This window comes from Lissotriton vulgaris, chromosome 2_1 (genome assembly GCF_964263255.1).
Source record: "Lissotriton vulgaris chromosome 2_1, aLisVul1.2, whole genome shotgun sequence".
NCBI classification, from domain to species: Eukaryota; Metazoa; Chordata; class Amphibia; order Caudata; family Salamandridae; genus Lissotriton; species Lissotriton vulgaris.
The window spans coordinates 790,358,116-790,379,273 of record NC_141687.1 but is presented as its reverse complement, the minus strand read 5'-3'; the positions used below and the strand labels follow the sequence as shown (position 1 = coordinate 790,379,273).

Sequence of the window (21,158 nt, the reverse complement as noted above, 5' to 3'; positions counted from 1 at the left end):
AATGGGAAAGGCACAGACGAAGCAGTGTATGAGGGGTTGTCAGCAAGAGATATCCTTCTTCCATATTTTATGGGAATGCCCGGGTGATTGGTTCATTTTGGTGGGGTGACCGCAGTGAGGTCGCAAATCCTGGGGGTAGAAGTACCTGTGGACGCCAAGTGGCTGCTACGGGTGATAAAGGGAGAGGAAGACTGGACCCAGAATAATAGATTCTTGCTGGCATTATCTGCAGGAGTAGCAAAATGGATCATAGGGCAATGATGGGGGCGCCCCTTCCCCCGTCAGTGGTAGAATGGGAGGCCGCTCTGGACTGGTATTAACGAACAGAGGAAATAATATGCAGAGGATGCATCAAAAAGTGGGAGAAGATAATGTCTCTCTGGTAGGGATACAGAGGCATGTGAAGGGGGCTGAGACTTCTCTAACACACTATTGCACTCAGCAAATCATGTGATACAGCAAGCTACTCATGTCCCACACCGTACGGAACTATAAGAGAAAAAGCTTTAAATTATTCTTATGTAGCTATTGCTCGATCCCGCCACGCTGTAGTACAACATATGCTTTCATGATTGGTAATGTGTAAGTAGCCTTATGATGTATAATGAGCTTGTTTAACCAAAAGATTTATACAAATAAAAAAATTCTGCTTTTGAAGATAGGTCTCCAATTTCGCTTCAACTATATTATTTATGCAGTGACAACCTTTGCACAAACCATATTGTTAAGTTGTCAATACCGTTTTTGAAAGACTGCCATGTGAATATAGATTTACATGCAGATTATTTGAAAATAAAAACTGCAGATCTGTAATGAATTGCCTTTAAACTGCAAACTCAAGAACAAGTCTGGGAAAAAAACTGCCATAGTGCTGATAAATCAATAAAAGATTCTTTTATATTTATCAAAAAGCACAAAGTGCTAGACATTTAAAGCAGCAAATATGTCGACGTTCGTAAACCACAAGGAAGAGTAGATACCCAGTGCTTATTTTGGAGAGGTAACACCATCAAAATTTCTACTCTGCCTAAATTACATTTGTGGGCTTTAATGGAAAATTAAAAACCTTTAAATCGCAAATTGAAATGTACCTCTAAACTTTTTTAACAATGGAGAAGACCACACCCTCTTCAAAACTGAGTCATCTTTTGTGGGTTCCCTTTATTAAATCAATACGACTAGTCAAATAGTGAAGACATTTGGTTGCAGTATGGCTCCCTGATCTGAATGTTTATTGCTGATGAATGCATTGTTGCATATGTTATGAGTTTGAATCTTCGGAAGGCAGACCCAGCCTTCCATGTTTCCACGGGTGGCTTTAAGTTTATATGTTTACAGAGCTTAGAAATGGATGGAGTGGCGAGTATGAAGCACTATATAAAAATGTTTATTATCATAGCTAAAAATGGTTTTGTATGAGGCAGTTGTGATTCCAACAGCAGTAAATCGTCCTGCAAATGTTTAGGTAACTCAAGCCTAGGGCAGTTTATGGAAACTTTTCTTTAAACATTTTTAGGGCTATCCATCACTAAGGAGTTGGGTGGCACAATTACTCTTATGGTGTATTTTATTATTTTCCTGAAAAAATAGTGATTTTGTTAAGATAGTGACTTATTTTACTTTGGTCTACAGCATATCATATGATGAACTTTTTACAAATGTTTCTTTAAAATGGATAGAACGAATTTTTACTCAAATTGATTGGAAGGGAATGGAATATGTAATGAAAAGCTTTGAGAAATCGTAGAGCAAAACTAATATTGGCAGAAGGCAAATATTCTTCATGAAGTGTAATTGTGTTTTGCAAATTAATTTTCAACTCTTGCAAATATGTTTATCCTAAAAAATGGATATTGCCTGCATATGTACTGCTGGGAGTGCCAAGCCCGCTCACCTACCCCTGAAATCCAAAAGGGGGAAACAGATAGCCATTGCCCTAGGCACAGCCACCCAGAACATACTGATACATTGGAAGACTCACCGGGTTCCCACACACACAGGTTGGTACCAGCGTTTGTGGCACGTACTGGGCATGGAAAAGATCTCCCTCACTTTGGCAGGCAAGGGCTCTTCCTTTAGTGACTTCTGGCAGCCCTTCTTAGCCCTGCTAGCTCCAGAATTTAGGGAATTGTACTGCCCTAAATATCTACGCCTTCTGCATCTTACTACTCCATACCCCCATACATGAGTCTTCTCAACCTTATTTAGGACGAGCTGTTCTATGTTGCGCCATACAGAGGCAATGAACCTAGGGAGGGTGGAGGAAGGCTTTCTTTTTCTGTATTTTCTGCAATTAGCTTCCTTTTCTTTTTCTCTATTTAGGTGGGTTGGGGGAACGTATTTGTAAAATGTAGCTTTCGTAGTTTAATCCCTTTATCATTGGAGCTGCCGGCTCCTTGTCCGGCCCGATCTTATTGCACTTTTTCTTTGTGTTGCTCAATAATAAAAAGGTTTAAAGCTACAAATGGATATTGCAGAAAATATTTGGTTCAAATTGCTTATCCTCCATTACATTGCAAGCTCCTGTATATTTTAAAATGTTTTTTTGAGTCAGTAGCACATTATTTCACAGCACTGTAAACTACACATTTTCAAAGACAAATCAAGATATAATATGCTTGCTTAGAACTGTAATGTGTTCCTCAACAGTTTGCAAAGAAGAATATTGGAGGGACGTTGGAATGCTAGAGCTACTGTCGTCTATTCAGATCTACCTGAATCTTTCAGATCTTCTTTCTATGTTTTTCTAGTTTTAATCGCTACCATTTGGATACATACTATGTAATGGTCTTTTGGTTGTCAGCAGCAGAAATGGAAATTGTAGAAGAACGGTTGACTGCACACCTCTATAGAACTGTATGTCACTTGATGAAGGAGTGCAGGGGTGCTTGTGTAAAAGTACACATTATTCTTCATCCATTAAGTTGTACAAAATTGGGAATGTTCATATTAAGAGTACTACAAAACGTATGTAATTGGTGGTTTTAACAGTGCAAGCAATTGCTTGTGAGAATGCTTGGCTTACAGTTGTGATAGCCATTAAGGTTAGGCTTATGCATTGCACTCTAATAAGCATTGAGGAGGAAACTATCCCATAGGCAGATTTATTTTGCTTGCAACCACCTTTCCATGCACATTCTCTGCTCCTGCCCCACCACCTGGAGGAACGTGCAGCTACAACTGTGAAAACGACTTCTGAAACTATGCAAACTCTTTTACCTGCAATATGTACATTTCCGATGTCTGAAAGTTTTACGACATTTTTCTTGACCCTTTAATGTGAAGAGAACGTCTGAGCCTGCCTCGTTGATATAGGAAAAACAGTATATGCTTGAAGGAGATGACCTTGATGTATCCTTTGGACAGTAATTAAGGAAATGAGATAGTTAGAATGTAGGCTTGTCTGTTGGTGGATTACGCCTCAATGCCTATACAACGATGACGCGGAGACAAAAGAGTACTGAATACATGTAAAAATAGCAAGAAAAGAGAGAAGCCACATTGGATTTGTGCTATTTCAGGGGACATTTCAAACGTTAAATAAGAAAGGAATTGTTGGTTAGTGGTTAAGCCATTGCCTTGTAATCAGCATGGATAACCTCCAGTTGCAGTACCCTCATCCTGCGTATAATTGATCTACTTTACTGTGTACCAGAGCTAAAGGTAGAAGATGTACTCGCTCTGTGCAGCTTTTAATTTCTGATAGCAGGTTACCTAAGTTAAAGAAGCATCATTTTGAAAGACTAATTTAACCCTATAGTAATGGTTTACAGTTTGCAAACAAGTAAGCAGACGCCTATAGATGTTCAGTTATCGGATAGGATTTTAAATTCCGATTGCTGCAGAAGATATGGTCTAACAGTGAACCTGCTGACTTTCCTCTAGAACAAATAAGATCAAACACTCTCGTTACCACTTCGTTCGATTTATTGTTATTTTATTCAAAACAGTGCATGAAATGGCAGACATTGTTGAAAGCTCATGTTTAGGATACCTTACTGACTTCCAAAAAGCATTTCTTTTAAATGTGTGTTCATTTGAGTAGAAGCCACTTTGTGGGGGTCTCATACTTGGTGTTTGTCAATGTTTTATGGAAACAAGTCCAATATAGTGTTGTTTCATGCATATATTAAAAAATTGCTTATCAAAGAAAAATTGAAAACTGCACAGCATATGTCGAAATTGTAGCTGCTATTTAAACAGCATGATTTTAACTTGGTGGCAAATTTGTGTGCTTTGTTATTGTTTAAAGCTGTCAATAAGTTACAATAGAATGTAAAACGACTTTTTTCTTGTATTTTGTAGTAAACTAAAATGTTAACTGTAGGTTGGTAAATGTCGCTTTTGTGGAATTGCTGATAATTTTTAAAATTTGTGTCTATATGCCGCAAATGAAATGTACTTTTTGAAAATTCTGTTAATATACTCCTAATTTCAATATAATTTTGTTAGACGTTATTAAGTGATAGGTTGTGCATATGCAGATTGCATTGGGATTTTAAGATGGACAACTTTGGAGAATCTGTATATATTTCTTATCTTTTGTGAATATTATGTTATGAGTTCATAGTTCTTAGATCAGAGATCAGTTTATGCCCAATGTTTTTTATGTTAAAAGACGTATTGCCTTGTCGAACATTATGTCACAAAATAAACACCAATATGAATGGCCATTTATAATCTGTTAACTTTCCTAACTGAACATATGCTTCAAAAACGTGCATGCATTTAAGACTATGGAATGATGGAGCTGCTGTTTTCGCCTTGCTGTAAAATCTTGCATGTCTCCACATAAGCTGTTCTGGCCACTCACTGCAGTAACCAGCTGGGCCATTTCACCTGCTGGAGCTATTAAAGAGGACGCTTTCCCCCTAGATTAATCCCCTTCGACATTCGCTTTTTGCACTGACAACTGGAGCAGGCATTCAGAATTTGCAGGTGGCCAGTGTGACGCACATAATTGCCAACAATTTTAGGCAATGAATAAAAATGGTCTACATTACTTGTCAAAGGTTGTATATGCAGTGCCAAGTGAGATCTATGGGAAGCCTTTTAGGGTTTAAAGAACAGTTAATAGCCAGGCTGCACAGTGCTTTTTTAATCATAATGCATTTGTAATATAGCACTTTGATCTTCCCCTTGTAGGAAATTGTGTTACATTAGCCACTTTAAAACATTTATGAGTGAAAATCAGTTATGGCAAGAGTAAAAGTGATTATTCGTAGGCAGAGCACGTCAGATTTCATTAAAAGTTTTCTGCTCGCCCCTTCCTTGTTAAAATCTGTGGGGAGTCCGATTCCCGGAGGGCTTCAAATCTGGATCTAAGGATTTGAGGTTTTTTTTCCTGATAGTTCTATAATCCAGCAGAGAGACTTCGAAACGAAGGTAATAAATGTCCAGGCTATTTTTTTTGGTGTTGGAAGAGGCTAGACCAATGTACTTGAATAAGTCTTACTTGTTACTCATGCAGAGCAAATGCTGATAATATAGACATTGTTGCAACAAAAAAAACATGTAAGTGCTTTTGACAGCCTATAACATAAATTGGGATCCCCCACCTTCCCAAAAAAAAAAAAAAGAAAACCCGGCGACCAAAATGCACTCCCTCTGGAAGAGGCGCGCGTGACCTGCGCAACCTGCGCGCCTTTTATTAACACCTGCCTGTAAGGAGAGCCCCGCCACACGCAGCTTTCAGATTCAGCACCACAGAACTGATGAGCAGCGGCTCCGAGGGTTCAGTTTGTGTCACTTGCTGTTTGCCGTTTCCATTTCACAGATGATTAATCTTTCTGTAAAGAAAGGCCAGAGAAACAAAGCGCATTGGGCTCTTCCTGCAGTTCCTCCTCCTGAATGCGCACTAGCCTGCTAACTAAAAGGCCTTTAGATTTCCTGCGGCGCGCGACGCTCGGGAAGTGAATGCAGCTGCTTGGAGGTCACCGGTGCAAGACTCTTGCCATTGTGTAATGGAGGCTCTGGCAGGTTCCATGAATGTTTTTTGGGAGGAGGGAGAAGGTGTTGGCAAAAATATGAATACCGAATCAAAGGGGATTGGGCAAGTTGAATTTAATTTGATGAAGGGGGTTCATCGATGATAGGCTCCGTTTCGTCACCATAATTTGTAGAACCAGTTCGCTTATTTCTGTCCACCCAATTGTTGCCGTTAATGAATGGTCTTAATTTGATGCTCTACGTGGAATCGGGCCCTGCCGCAGAAATGTTATCTGCAGCATCACTAGGCTTCAGGGCTACAGCTAAACATGGCCTTGTCTTTGATCTACACTGGGATTTTTCTGTAGGTTACTAATTTTAGCACAAGTATATTATTTTCTGTGTTTCCCCTTTAGCCTCTTTTTGTTAGATTTTATTGGGGTGTCACTGTGTGTTTATCTACCGTGCATATTAGAGAATTGTGATAATGTACTGTATTTCTTCTCTGATATGGATGGCAGGTACTATGGGATTTTTTTTATGTACTGAATTTTTTTTATTTCGGTTCCCTGCAGGACATAATGTGCAAAGTTAAAACCTGGATCATAGATGAAAAGCAACATGTCCGCTTTTGTCATGACTGGAATGACAAAGAGGTAGGGTTTAAGCAGGGGCCTGCTCTGCATTACTTCTGTTATCAACACTTATCTATCCCCTTTGTTTGTTTAAAGGAAATTGAATAAGTAGTCCAACATGCAGATATTCAAATAAAAGCTATTTAAGATTTCATAAGCTTTAGGATGGTATGTTAATGGAAGTGGGCAATCATTTTTGACATATAACTTTGACGTTGAACCTAAGAATGTATTTACTTATTCCGTTTTTATTTGATACATCTTTCAGATTGAAGTGTTGAATAAGCACCTACTTTTGACTTCAAAACCAATGATTTACTTGGTCAATCTTTCAGAAAAAGACTACATCCGAAAGAAAAACAAATGGTGAGTTTGCTTAAATGATGATGGAATATGAAATGTGTGCTAAATGTAAAATTCATTCTTGATGGTGTGTCCTGGTGCTTGCACATGCAGTAGTGAGACATTTTGGACATAATAAGTTCTCTCGGATGGAACTGTGAGGAAGGCTTCTACACATCTTAGCTGTAGATTGTACCTAACTGGGCCACACTTTGGGGCACTTTCCTCGAATGTTCCCAAATATTTTTGCTTTGCAGGTCAAACTCTTGCTCTTTGGAGTTATTTTTTACAGTACATACATTTAGAATTAATCATGCCTTTATGCCACGCAAATTCAGGGTGGGCCACTGAGGCCGCGGTTTGTATTTATATCAATTTTCTTAAGATTTGCATGCCCATTCTTTTGTTCTTTCTTGTACATCATTTTCCTGTTGATGTGGTACCACCCCTGCTTATCAAGCCATGCAGCCCTGATGATAAGGAAATAAAAGTGTTTTTAGACGTTCTCTGTAGTTCTGGAAGTGAAGAAGATTACCAGGTGGGCCACCTTAGACTTTGTCATATATAGCCATTTGCATTTGGTGCTCTTTTCAAAGTTTCTATTAACCTATTTATTGCCCCATCACAGGCGTTGTAGGTAACTGAGCTAAAATAATGCCCTTTTCCATTTTTGGTTGTGGTTTGCATCCTATTCTTATGAAATGCCGTATTGGTCTTTTTCAGGCACATAGCTGCTAAGACAGTGCTTATCTATTTGCAGCGTTGTAGTGTTAGGGAGTTGCTCCATTTTTGTATAGCTTTGTAAAGGACACAAAAGTATGTGAGTTTTGTTTAAAATGTTATGCGTGTAAAAGTTTTTTTTTGTCCTGAGTCTTGCTTTGGTTAATTTTATAATGAAACACGAGTAGAAATGGGCTTGCAGCAGGTTTGCAAGTGAGTTGTGTCAGTGTGGCACACTGTTCTGTTTAACCAACTCTATGCACTAGGAACTGCTGGAAAAAAAGAAGTAATTTGTGGCTTTTGTTTAAATTCTTTGAGTGTGTTTTTAATTAGCACGTGCATACCAGACTCGCAAAAGTTCCTTGGCGCAAAATAAGCTATTCATACTGTTGGGTGATTGCAAGTAACCTGACAGACTTTAGGGTTTGTTTGTAATTTGATGTGCTTTTCTTTATTTTTGTGTTTAATCCGATACATTCTAGTTCTCTTAACCACTTCGTAGCCCAATAAAGTGGAAAAAACAGAATCTTCATTCCTCAAAGGCCCTCCCTTTCTTTGCTTGTTAAGCACTTAGAAGCACATCGTTTAGATTTTTCATTAACATTTCTAATTTCCATTTTTAATGATATTGAAGCACGAGAAGGCTTTAAACTGAAAAATAAACATTCATAGATTGAAAACCAAAATCGTGATTAATGTCAGATGGTTCTGGCCTGTAAATTGTTAGACCGGGTCCTCAGAAGTGAGTAAGTAAAAGGCCCACCTTAGTAGAGCTCTTTATCAGAATGTTTTTGAGTCAGCTTAACCACCGTGGTTCCATGACAGTTTTTACAGTATGACAAACATAACGTTGTATCTTTCGGCTTGAAAGAGGCTTTTCTTTCACGTTGTTTGAACTGAGCTCCTGATTTCTATTCGTAAGTGTCCCATCCGAAAGGAATGTAACAAACAATGCATCGCCTGACCTCAGTGAAATAAATCTTATTCTGAGCAGAGCAGTGACTGGCTGCTGAGGTTTCCCGAGGCTCGTTATTACACTAGACATCAAAGTTTGTACCTGGAGCGATGCGTCAGTTTCCTTCTCCAGGAGAGATCCTCACACCTGTATTTGAGTGATTACAGGTAGAGCTCATCTGCCCTAATTGTACAGTAAATGCCATTCTCAATCACTAATGGTAGACTGGCGCTTGGGAGACGCCAGTGTGGGCTTCTGCTGCCGCCAGGCACCAATCTGAGTTTGTGTGTCGTTTTTTTTTTTTTTTTTGGTTGTTATTGCTACAGAGCAGCTGTGATGATGAAATGGTTATAGCCAATTCAAATCCCTGGTATGCATTACTTTTCTTCTTAATTTCTCAGAGAACGTAGCAGTGTGATTTGAGAAGACTTGTAACTCTGAGAAAGAATGAACTGATTTCCTGTGCTGCAAGTGATTTAGCCCCCCCTCCGCAAAAAAACTAAATGCATGCTTGTAGCGAGGTTAGTGTAATTGTAGTTGAAAGATCAAAGTCTGCATTGCTGAGTGATGTTGAGGAAAGTTACCACATAGTCCTTTTTTTCTGTACCGTTTCTGCCGCCTGCTGTTACTATTTTCCCTGGAGCTAGCCACCGACTACCCCCTGTGCATCTCCGCTCATAAAAAATGATTGAGGAAGTATCTGTCATGCGTTTGAGTGGAAAGGTTTGCGTGATGGAGAACGGCTCATACTGGAGCCAGAGGGATTGCCCTTTTCATTTCATTCCGCCACAATGCCACCTCTTAGCCCTTTTATGGCAGAGCATATTTTTTGGAAGCCTCTGTATTTACCAGGACGATGCTGAACTTGTGCATGGCGACTTCAGCCTAACTAGAGCTCTGATGCAGTTATACATCTGGAACGAAGCTGGTTGTGTGTGTGTGTGGGGGGGGGGGGGGGGGGTTGTGGAGGTGGAAGCATCTCAAGGAGGGGAGGCGGAACGACCAAGCTGTCAATATTTTAATATTTTCATAAGACCTTTACCTGCCACATAAGTGCTTAGCATATTGCATTATGGGGGAGGTGGAACTTGTGATTAGGGGTGCAAGTTGACTTCCCATGTCTTTGTTTTAGTGAGCTATTTTGTTTGAAATTAATGACCGTTTTAATTACTGGTTTGAACACGCTCATTCTTATGTGGGAACATGTTATTTTTCAATTCCAGAAAAAAAGAAAGCACTGCGAAAGATAGGGTAATTGTACGTTTGAGAAGGTGCACTGACCCTTTTTAGAGATGTAAAAAACACTAGAACAAATCCGAGTGGCGACTGACTGTTTTTAGCAATGTTGAATTAGTAAATCTCCTGATTTTTGCTTGATGGTCAGGCTCCTGCTGGGAAGCTAACATAACAGTTGTGTTACTTTTAATTGCTTTATGATCAAGTAGTAGCAGTAATTGTGAAAATAGTTAAGTGAAACCGGCCAAAACCAACATCACAATAGAATGTTTTGCACTTTAAAATATTACTTTAGTAGAATTCGGGACTTAAACCTTTTTGTAATATAGAAGAATATGCTGTGTCTGAAAATTGTGAAATAGATTTGTCTACTCCATTCCTGTAACAGACATTATCCTACGCGAAGCCAGGAAACTCGATGAAATTTTGGCCGATAATGCCTCCATCATGCTATTTCTGGACTTACAACAACGGTGCCACGCCACATGGCCAACGCCCGCATCATGCTATTTCTGGACTGTACAATAACGGTGCCACGCCACTTAGCCTCCGTCCTAGCTATCAAACACCGCATACGCAAACTGAACCTGAAATACTTGATGCTTTTCCCGGTTAGAGTACGCGTAGTTATGGACGACAAAACTTGCTACTTCAACTCTCCAGAAGACACTAGGGAATGACTGGAGAGCTTGGGACTCGCTTCCCCCTGCTGCTCTGGTTGAGCGGAGAGTGGCACTATCAGACCTTATGGCAGTCATTGCCGCAGACGCAGAAGATGGCGGACTACAAGGCGTCCTTCCACGCTGGCGGCGTTCCCAGACCTGGAGCAGGTTATACAGGAAAGAAGACGAGCGCTTCAGTCCATTGTAACAATCAGCGACAGTGATGTCACACCAGCCTTGATGAAAGATCCATAAGGTCTTCAAACGAAGTCTGTTCCTCAACTGTTTGGCCTGTAGTCGCTGCAACCATGGCACCATCTGAGGTTACTCCACAGACAGCCAATGACATTATCTGAACTACTCCTATTCACATAAGACATTCTCACAGTTGTTACTAACTATGTCTGAACACGCAACATCATGTATTGTTGTTGTAGTTATTGGCTGTCACTCCCCTCTCGTATGTTCTATTTGGGATGGTAAACACGTTATTTGTTTACCCGCTAGTATTCAATGGCAGCATCCCATTTTTCTCCTCCCCCATTTGGCGTCTCTCCTCCATGCCCCTCCAGGATCCACCCCAAAACTCGTCACTATGTTTCACCTCTGAAGTTGCAAGCCTGGTTCTCAGTGACACACAGGACGTCAGTTCTCCACTTGCACTCACGCCACTGGCATGGCTCACACCACTTTCATAAACAGGAACGTGCGGGACATGAATACACCATCCCATCGATATGCCCTTAATGCTTATATCAAGCGTCACTCCCTACAAGTGGCCAAGAAACTCACTTGACACTAACTGAAGCAAATAAACGTAAGCGCTGTTGGGGGGGGGAGTCTACGCTACTAATTACTCTTCATATGCATGAGGGGTCGTGCTGTGGTTCAGACCTGGGGGCCCTTTTTCCACTGAAGAGGTTGTAACTGACAATGAGGGCCTCTACGTCCTCGTCAAAGGCCACCTTGTTGGTCAACACATTCTCCTTGACAGAATATATGCTCCTAAATCGGAGCATAATCCCATTGTTATTGAGTGGGGACTTTAACTGCGTTCTTAACACTTACGTTCTTAACCCTAACCTTGACAGATCCTTCCCCAACTGTCCAGCACACCAACCCCCTCCAATTCCCATGCATTAAGCAACTGGCTTCAACACTGGCACATGGGGGACATTTAGCGACAGTGAAACGCTCAAACGAGAGTGTATTACCTTTTTTTTGCACCACATTGCCTCCATGTCAGGCTTGACCGATTTGTTGGCTCAGAACCCCTACTATCCTTTGTAACATTCACTGACTACCTGGACCTCACATATTCATATCATAACCAGCGGACCCTCCAGCTCACATGGGACAATGGTCGTTCTCCAGCCCTTTGTGGCTCTTACAGCATTCAGAGGCCGACAACAACAGCTGGACGTGGATATATCTCAAATAGAAGGTGACCTCCTGCAACATGAAATTTACGCAGTACGTGACCCCGGTAGCTCTCACTGCCTCCTGGCCGCACTACAAGAGCATGTCTTCCTCCAACTGCTGCGTTGCCTGAATTACGCAGCCCACACTGCATGCACTCGTGCCACAACTGATAAGTCTTTCAAAAAAGGGGGTGGTGATGAACAGAGTGTCTGAATTAAGCAGACCACTCTTACCCAGTCCAAAGACTGTCCAAAGATCAGGGCTTGATCCATCACCGTTATTTAGCTCACTGCACCATCCCAGCTCAGAACCTGGCTATATGCAAATTAGTCTGTCCCTGGCCCAGTGCATCATGGGAACAGGGCAGACCAAACTACCAAGCCAATTCTTCACCGGAAAGGAGACAAGCTTCCGGGGACCGGTTTCTGGCATTGCAGCCGTCGTCGGCCCGGCTTGCTTGAATCCTGATGGTGCAGTGAGCAAGGGACTCATGTCTGAGTATACCCTGCCACACCTATAGTGGCCAAAAACAATTCAAACAAGCATTAGAAATGCAATAGGTCTCGCAGCATTAGAGTTAGTGCTTTTAGAATTGTTTATGGGTTTTTTTGTAAATCTTTAGCATTTTTGTTTCCTGTAGCCAATGCTAAAGAATTAAAAAAAAAAAGCCATAAACATTTCTAAAAGCTCTAACTCAAATGCTCCGAGACCTATTGCATTGGAAATGCAATAGGTCTCGCAGTAGGAAAGTTTGAGCTATAGGTGTTATTTATTTTTTTGTTTTTTATTTATGTGTTGTTTTTTCTAAATAGCTAAATTAATAGCTTTCTTCTTTACAAAGCCAATAGTTATAATTTTTGTAAATGTGACACCTCTAGCATTTGTAAAGCAACATGTTTTGTATTAACGGGACTTATATGTGACTTATATGTATTGATATTAAAAAAATCAATGGCTTTAAAAAACAATCAATAATTAATAAGTAAATAAAATGGATTTTATTTTATATTGCCAATAGCTTAAAGTTTATTACATATATTTAGTGAAGATGCTGTGGTTGCGCTGAGTGAGGGTGAGTGAGGGTGAGTGAGGGTGAGGGTGAGTGAGGGTGAGTGAGGGTGAGTGAGTGAGGGTGAGTGAGTGAGGGTGAGTGAGTGAGGGTGAGTGAGTGAGGGTGAGTGAGTGAGGGTGAGTGAGTGAGGGTGAGTGAGTGAGGGTGAGTGAGTGAGGGTGAGTGAGTGAGGGTGAGTGAGTGAGGGTGAGTGAGTGAGGGTGAGTGAGTGAGGGTGAGTGAGGGTGAGGGGGTGAGTGAGGGTGAGGGGTTGAGGGTGAGTGAGGGTGAGGGGTTGAGGGTGAGTGAGGGTGAGGTGTTGAGGGTGAGTGATGGTGAGGGTGAGTGAGGGTGAGGTGTTGAGGGTGAGTGAGGGTGAGGCGTTGAGGGTGAGTGAGGGTGAGGGGTTGAGGGTGAGTGAGGGTGAGGTGTTGAGGGTGAGTGATGGTGAGGGTGAGTGAGGGTGAGGTGTTGAGGGTGAGTGAGGGTGAGGCGTTGAGGGTGAGGTGTTGAGGGTGAGGCATTGAGGGTGAGGCGTTGAGGGTGAGGCATTGAGGGTGAGGCATTGAGGGTGAGGCGTTGAGGGTGAGTGAGGGTGAGAGGGTGAGGCTGAGGGGTTGAGGGTGAGTGAGGGTGAGTGAGAGTGAGGGTGAGTGAGGGGTTGAGGGTGAGGGGGTGAGTGAGGGTGAGGGGTTGAGGGTGGGTGAGGGGTTGAGGGTGAGTGAGGGTGAGGGGTTGAGGGTGAGGGTGAAGGTGAGTGAGGGTGAGGGTGAGTGAGGGTGGGTGAGTGTGAGTGAGGGTGAGTGTGGGTGAGTGTGGGTGAGTGTGGGTGAGTGAGGGTGAGGGATTGAGGATGAGGGGTTGAGGGTGAGTGAGGGTGAGGGGTTGAGGGTGAGTGAGGGTGAGGGGTTGAGGGTGAGTGAGGGTGAGGGGTTGAGGGGTTGAGGGTGAGTGAGGGTGAGGGGTTGAGGGTGAGTGAGGGTGAGGGGTTGAGGGTGAGTGAGGGTGAGGGTGAGTGAGGGTGGGTGAGGGTGAGTGAGGGTGAAGGTGAGGGTGAGTGAGGGTGAAGGTGAGGGTGAGGGTGAGTGAGGGTGAGTGTGGGTGAGTGTGGGTGAGTGTGGGTGAGTGAGGGTGAGGGTGAGGGATTGAGGGTGAGGGGTTGAGGGTGAGGGGTTGAGGGTGAGGGGTTGAGGGTGAGTGAGGGGTTGAGGGTGAGTGAGGGTGAGGGTGAGTGAGGGTGAGGGGTTGAGGGTGAGGGGTTGAGGGTGAGTGGGGGTGAGTGAGGGTGAGGGTGAGGGGTTGAGGGTGAGTGAGGGTGAGGGGTTGAGGGTGAGTGAGGATGAGGGGTTGAAGGTGGGTGAGGGTGAGTGAGGGTGAGGGTGAGTGAGGGTGAGGGTGAGGGTGAGTGAAGGTGGGTGAGGGTGAGGGGTTGAGGGTGATTGAGGGTGAGGCGTTGAGGGTGAGTGAGGGTGAGGGGTTGAGGGTGAGTGAAGGTGAGGGTGAGTGAGGGTGAGGGGTTGAGGGTGGATGAGGGTGAGTGAGGGTGAGGGTGAGTGAGGGTGAGGGGTTGAGGGTGAGTGAGGATGAGTGAGAGTGAGGGTGAGTGAGGGGTTGAGGGTGAGGGGTTGAGGGTGAGTGAGGGTGAGGGGTTGAGTGAGGGTGAGTGAGGGTGTGGGATGAGTGAGGGTGAGTGAGTGAGTGAGTTTACTACCTTAAAAATGTATGATTTTACTACAAATGTACGTAAGTGAGCTTTTGGGTGTCAGGGTTGCCCCTGTGTTTGTGCATATGGTCTGTGCTCGAGAGGATGAAACACAGCTGTCCGGCCTCGTTGAGCGCTAGATTGCAGTATTCCCGAGACGCTAGTGCACAAAGCTTTTGGCGCCAACATGTCTAAATGAACTGAGTGCCGTATTTATGACGTCACACCTATTAACCCGCAGTCGCTCCAATGAATAGAACGTAGGGATCGTTTCCTCTAAGGGCACTATACAGATGTTTTCATTTATCTACTATGCTTAGTGCCTGGAAACTTCCCTGGCAATGTGAGATATATATCGACGAGCAGATCCCGTCACTGCGAGTGGAATGGTTCACTACGAGTGTGGGGATGGAGACAAGTGCTGGGGGACTGTGGTCACTGCGAGTCGTGATGCAGGTTGGGGAAGGAAGAAAGTGATGAATTGGAAGCGGTGTGCAGCTTCCCACAAGAGAGAGGTTAGTAAAGCAATCTAATGCTAGGGGAGCAGATACACTGGAGGTTTCAGATAAAAACCTACCTTGAACCATCAAAGAGACCCCTTGAAGTGAGCGAGCCTCCCTGCAAGTTGCCTGTGGTGCTGCAAACGTCCATTGCTCTTGTCTGCTGAGAAGCGAAATCTGCCATGTCGCTAAGCAACAGCCACATGGAGACAGCAGCACGAGCACACTGTGGTCCGTCCAAGGAATCCAGCTTACGTCATGGGCCAGAGAGGGGATGTGTTCATGGCGCTCTAGTCACACCGTAACATCCAAGTGCGTTCACCGGGAGAGAGGCGGCCACAGCTTCGAAACACGGCCTTGAAGGGGCGACTGTGGGCTGGAAGAAGACGGCATGGGCTGGGAAGGCGGGCGGGGGATTGGGGTGGGGTGGGGGGTGAGGTGGGGAGAGGCAGACCGGAAGAGGATAACACAGCCCGTGAGTAGCAAATATATGCCAGGGGAGAACAAGACGGAGGGAAGAGAGGGGAGGGGGGAGGAGAAATGCGACAGAGTCGGTTCCGGCAAGAGCTGCAATGCCCCGCACTGCATGGAGCCACGCCTGGGAATCAACCCTGAGCCGGGGGCCTGACTCGGCGTTACAATAGCAACAAAAGAACACACGCCCGGGGCGGAGTCAGCACTTTAGATCCAGCACAGATTGGCCACTTTGGAGTTTGCGGCGGAACGGAACATTCCTCTCTTCAGAAACGTATATATAATATAATATTTTTTTAGAAAGTCTTCAATGTTAGAACGGGTAGCGCTTGTTTTGTATTTCTTTTTAGAGGGGGCAGAGAGAGTGAGGGGGCGGAGCGGGGGTGTGGGAGGAGTGCGGGAACAGACGGGAGGAGAGTAGGAGGAGTAGGGGAGGCACGGCCTAGCGGCCGTGCAATCAAAAAGTGAGGGGGCGGGAGAGTAGGCAAGGCAGGCGGCTGGGGCCATATGCACGCGCTTTTAAGCTCAATGCGCATGCGCATTGAGCTTAAAAGTCACGGGCACTGCAAGGAATCGCCACGATTCCTTGCAAGTTAGATAAAGAGTCGATGAGCCCCCATAGTCTCGCTTGCTCGATGCGCATGCGCATCGACAGGCGAGACCTAAAAAGGGGGTGGTGATGAACAGAGTGTCTGAATTAAGCAGACCACTCTTACCCAGTCCAAAGATCAGGGCTTGATCCATCACCGTTATTTAGCTCACTGCACCATCCCAGCTCAGAACCTGGCTATATGCAAATTAGTCTGTCCCTGGCCCAGTGCATCATGGGAACAGGGCAGACCAAACTACCAAGCCAATTCTTCACCGGAAAGGAGACAAGCTTCCGGGGACCGGTTTCTGGCATTTCAGCCGTCGTTGGCCCGGCTTGCTTGAATCCTGAAGGTGCAGTGAGCAAGGGACTCATGTCTGAGTATACCCTGCCACACCTATAGTGGCCAAAAACGATTCAAAAAAGGGGGTGGTGATGAACAGAGTGTCTGAATTAAGCAGACCACTCTTACCCAGTCCAAAGATCAGGGCTTGATCCATCACCGTTATTTAGCTCACTGCACCATCCCAGCTCAGAACCTGGCTATATGCAAATTAGTCTGTCCCTGGCCCAGTGCATCATGGGAACAGGGCAGACCAAACTACCAAGCCAATTCTTCACCGGAAAGGAGACAAGCTTCCGGGGACCGGTTTCTGGCATTTCAGCCGTCGTTGGCCCGGCTTGCTTGAATCCTGATGGTGCAGTGAGCAAGGGACTCATGTCTGAGTATACCCTGCCACACCTATAGTGGCCAAAAACGATTCAAAAAAGGGGGTGGTGATGAACAGAGTGTCTGAATTAAGCAGACCACTCTTACCCAGTCCAAAGATCAGGGCTTGATCCATCACCGTTATTTAGCTCACTGCACCATCCCAGCTCAGAACCTGGCTATATGCAAATTAGTCTGTCCCTGGCCCAGTGCATCATGGGAACAGGGCAGACCAAACTACCAAGCCAATTCTTCACCGGAAAGGAGACAAGCTTCTAGCCAAGTTCTGAGCTGGGATGGTGCAGTGAGCTAAAAAACGGTGATGGATCAAGCCCTGATCTTTGGACTGGGTAAGAGAGGTCTGCTTAATTCAGACACTCTGTTCATCACCACCCCCTTTTCTGAATCACAACTGATAAGTCTAGCATACTAGCACGGCTATTAAGATCGAACCAGCCTTGACACCCCGTTGTAGCTCTGAAATCCACTACTGGCACCTTAATCTACACTCAACTAGACACACCTCAAATGAAACCAACATTATGCCTTGCTGTACCAATCCTGACTCACTGCTACTCTACCAGACACAGAGCCCTTGCTCAGCGCTATTCCTCTGCCCTAACCAAAAAGCGAAGCTAAATGACCCAATTACACTATTCGAAATACAGGAGGCAATCAAAGCTCTAGCAATAGGCTTTCTCACCCTCTACGAAGAGGTCGTAGACGCGTCCTGTCTTCCTACTTCTATATGCGAAGCCCTGCTGAACTCACTCCCTAAACCACACAAAGACCCCACTGAGCTAGGCTCTTATAAGCCACTAGCGCTACTCAACACTGATTATAAGATACTTGCTAAGATCGTGGCGACTCGCCTAGCACCCATGGTACCCATGCTGGTTCTCCGTGACCAGAATGGATTTATGCTGTCACACAGCACATCCCTAAACTTAAGCAGCTTCTTCCGAGAATTGTAGCCCTGAGCAGGGTGTCTGGTGCTTGATCTGGCCAAGACCTTTGATAAGCTGGAATGGGCTTTCCTATTCGAAACATTAACACCCTGTGGCTTTGAAGGTAGATACCTTAAATTGGTTAAGCTAATATACAACTGTTCAACGGTCAGGGTCAAAACAGGCCCGCTGATATCGGACTCAATTCAGAATCAGAGGGAACCTGCCAGGGCTGCCCTCTTTGCCTCTGCTTTTTTCACTTGCCATGGAGCCATTGGCACTTGCCTTCCATGCCGGGAGTGCAGAATGGGGCATCCAGCTGGGTGACGGCATGCACTCCTTCTCTCTATGCGCTGAGGACCTGCTCATCTATCTTTGCTACCTTCATTCCATCCAAGAAATTGTTGCCCTCACACTAGACTGCTTTGCCCACCTGCCCGGCCATGGGTGAGTTGTTCTAATTTTTGTTTTTTCCCTTTTACTCCTTCACTGACAGACCCCCATCTTGTTCTCAGCAAGACCCGTATACCCTGGCAATTCTGCGCAATCTGGTACCTGGGCATCATGGTGTACCACAGAGAAGAAGATCTAGATGATAGCAATCTGCAAAGAGCTATTACCTTCCTGAGGACGCAGATGCTGCCGCTGTCAGTAGCGGGATGTGTAGCACTCCTTAAAAGGGTTGCTCTCCCTTAACTCCTTTGTTATTATTTTTCCAATCTCCCTCTATACATTCCTGCTACCCTGGAAAAGAATTTCTGTTGCAGGGTAGTCTTGTCGAAACTCTACCTGACCACGGACCGAGGCAGCCTTACTGTGCCTCATTTTGAGCACTTCTGTCTCGCATCCCAAATCCAATGGGTGGCTAAATGGATGTTGGGCTTACGGCTCGCAGACACAGTGAACGCGGCCCTGGCACATGGTTTTCAGGATGTACTCCACATGTTCATCCCTGTGCACAAGTGCCCACCCCAAAGTCTCTGTTGTTAGCGGCAGCATACCGCTGTTATTGTTGATCTCTCTTCTTAACACGTGCAGGGACCACTGACGCTCCAGCAATACTCTTGCTAGGCATGCTCGGGTGACAAACCATTACATCATCATCAGAACTAGCCACCTGGCACTAGGCAGGTATGCACACACTTGGAGACCTTTACTGTGACAACAACCTACTGACCTTTTAGTCCCTAATGGAGGAGGACAGCCTCCCACCATGCCATTTCCTCTTTAATAATTTGTTGGTGCTCTCCATCTGGGGGATGATTTTGCACTAGAGCCCCCAACTCACCTCACCATGCAATACCTGCATGTAAGGGGACAGGGCAAACACCAGATCCATTGGTTTGCGGACTCACTGAGCTTGCACACTGGCCCTCAGCTCACCCTTCTCTGTCGCAAATGGGAGGAGGTCCAGGCCTGACCCTGCACCTATAGTGAATGGGAGATGCTGCTGCAAGGCCTGGTGTGCGTCCCCTCCAATGCCAGGTTTCGCATAATCGAATACTACAAGGTGCAAAGGGCATTCCTCACCCCAACTAAATAAATCCGTATTTCATGTGAGCTGATGCCGCCTGCTTCCACTGCTCTCTAGTAGACCCCTACCTTTTACACATGCTCTGGAGATGCAAGCATCTACTACACTACTGGCAGGGGATCACTACACACTTGTTCACCTGCAGGGGACGTCCCGAGCTACACATCTGGAAAGTATGCATTTTCTGCCTCTATCGCAGGACTAAGAAAAATAGGGTCACATCACGTTTCTCAATAATGGCCAAACCCCTCAACACTCGTAGATGAGACGCACAGGAACACCCGACACTTGCAGCTTGGGCGCAGTCCCTTCTGGGATGGGTACAGGCAGAAAGCCCTTCCCTACAAAGAGAGGACAATTTAGAGCTCTGCAAATACCCTATAACATCCAATTGGGACGCTATCCTAGTAGAATTACGGACTGCTGTTCAGATGGCCCCAACACCAAACAGACAATGCACGCCCTAGACACTACACCAACTGCTAGGGCGGGACGGGTAACAAACCACATGCCCCACGAAAGGTTCCAAGCCGCTACTTGAACATAGCGCTTCAACACGTCCACCAATTCACCACTTAACATGAGTGAATCTGCTTCATTGTGGGGATGGTTTGTTTTGAGGGTGGGGTGGGGGAGATGCCGGGGACTCTTGTTGATAACATTTTTCTCTATTCACTTCACTTGTTTATTGCTAGATACATGACTGGAGCTATCGAAGCAAAACATTGATTATGGCACATAATTTGTCTGAAATCGTAAAGCTCACATTATTACCGGTGTAAGAGATGTGTCTTGCAAATAATCGATGAAACTGGTAATGAAAGAACACAGTGCAAGGTAGATTACGTTATCATACTTCATCTCACTAATACCAAGTACACTGGGTAAAATGTTGAACCAACTGTGCTAACCATATATAAAGAAGGTAAAACATTTTTTTTAAATGAACACTAAGTTTAGCAGGTCTAGAGAGAATAGTATGCTGCCCTCCAATTCTCTCCGGAGGATGTGCAACACTTTGTCCCGCTGTTCCTTCAGCCCTCTCTTTCTCCGTTTTTTGCCCTCTGCTTTTCCGCCAGTCTTACTGGTTGAAGCATGTTCACCTGTTTTTGTGTCCCACTCCAGCTCCTTTAGCCTGAGTGCTCTCATACCCTCTAACCTCCCTAGTTCGAGGGATGACACTTGTCCCTGGAGGACAGTGACGGTTCCTCCCACACTGTTCGAAGCATTACCCTGTCTAATTTTGCATCGTGTATGCTACTAGCACTGGTATGATCCACAGTTCCTGCTAGCTGCAGTGGTAATTTGCCCTCCATGCTGAATACAGAAATAGTGTAGTCCCCTCCACCCTTATCACGACTCACATCTTCATGTTTATTGACATTAGCAACCTGAGCGTGTAGGGTTAGCGCCTGTGCCGATCCCACCCCTGTGGTATGTGGGGATCTCCGCCCCAGTCCCTAGTGGTATGAAGGTAAGAGCGAGTCGAAGGGTATGGTTTGAAAGGTTTATTTACTCTCTTAGTGGTTAAATGTTCAGTTTTATCCTTGTACTGGGTGACCTCCCAGTTACAGACCAGGTGATTGAGTCTTAGGGTTGTAAGGATACCAGCTTGAAATAATAAACCACCCTTAAAAAGGGTGGGAATCAGAGAGTTATGCTTCCGTAGGGAATAGTTCAGATAAACAGTATGCTAAGGGTGGTTCCAGCAGGCTTCCTCCTGGAGTCTTCTAGTCCCACGTTTCTTTACGT

General features: G+C 44.8%; 1 protein-coding gene across 1 annotated transcript in view; it reads left to right on the top strand.

Annotated features, from left to right (window-relative positions):
- Positions 1-21,158, top strand: part of OLA1 (Obg like ATPase 1) — a 713,352-nt gene that overhangs the window by 439,370 nt on the left and 252,824 nt on the right. Inside the window, exons 6-7 of the mRNA XM_086956152.1 lie at positions 6,504-6,584; positions 6,832-6,929. Of these exons, the coding sequence (XP_086812278.1) occupies positions 6,504-6,584; positions 6,832-6,929 (179 nt within the window). The remainder of the gene's footprint in view (positions 1-6,503; positions 6,585-6,831; positions 6,930-21,158) is intronic.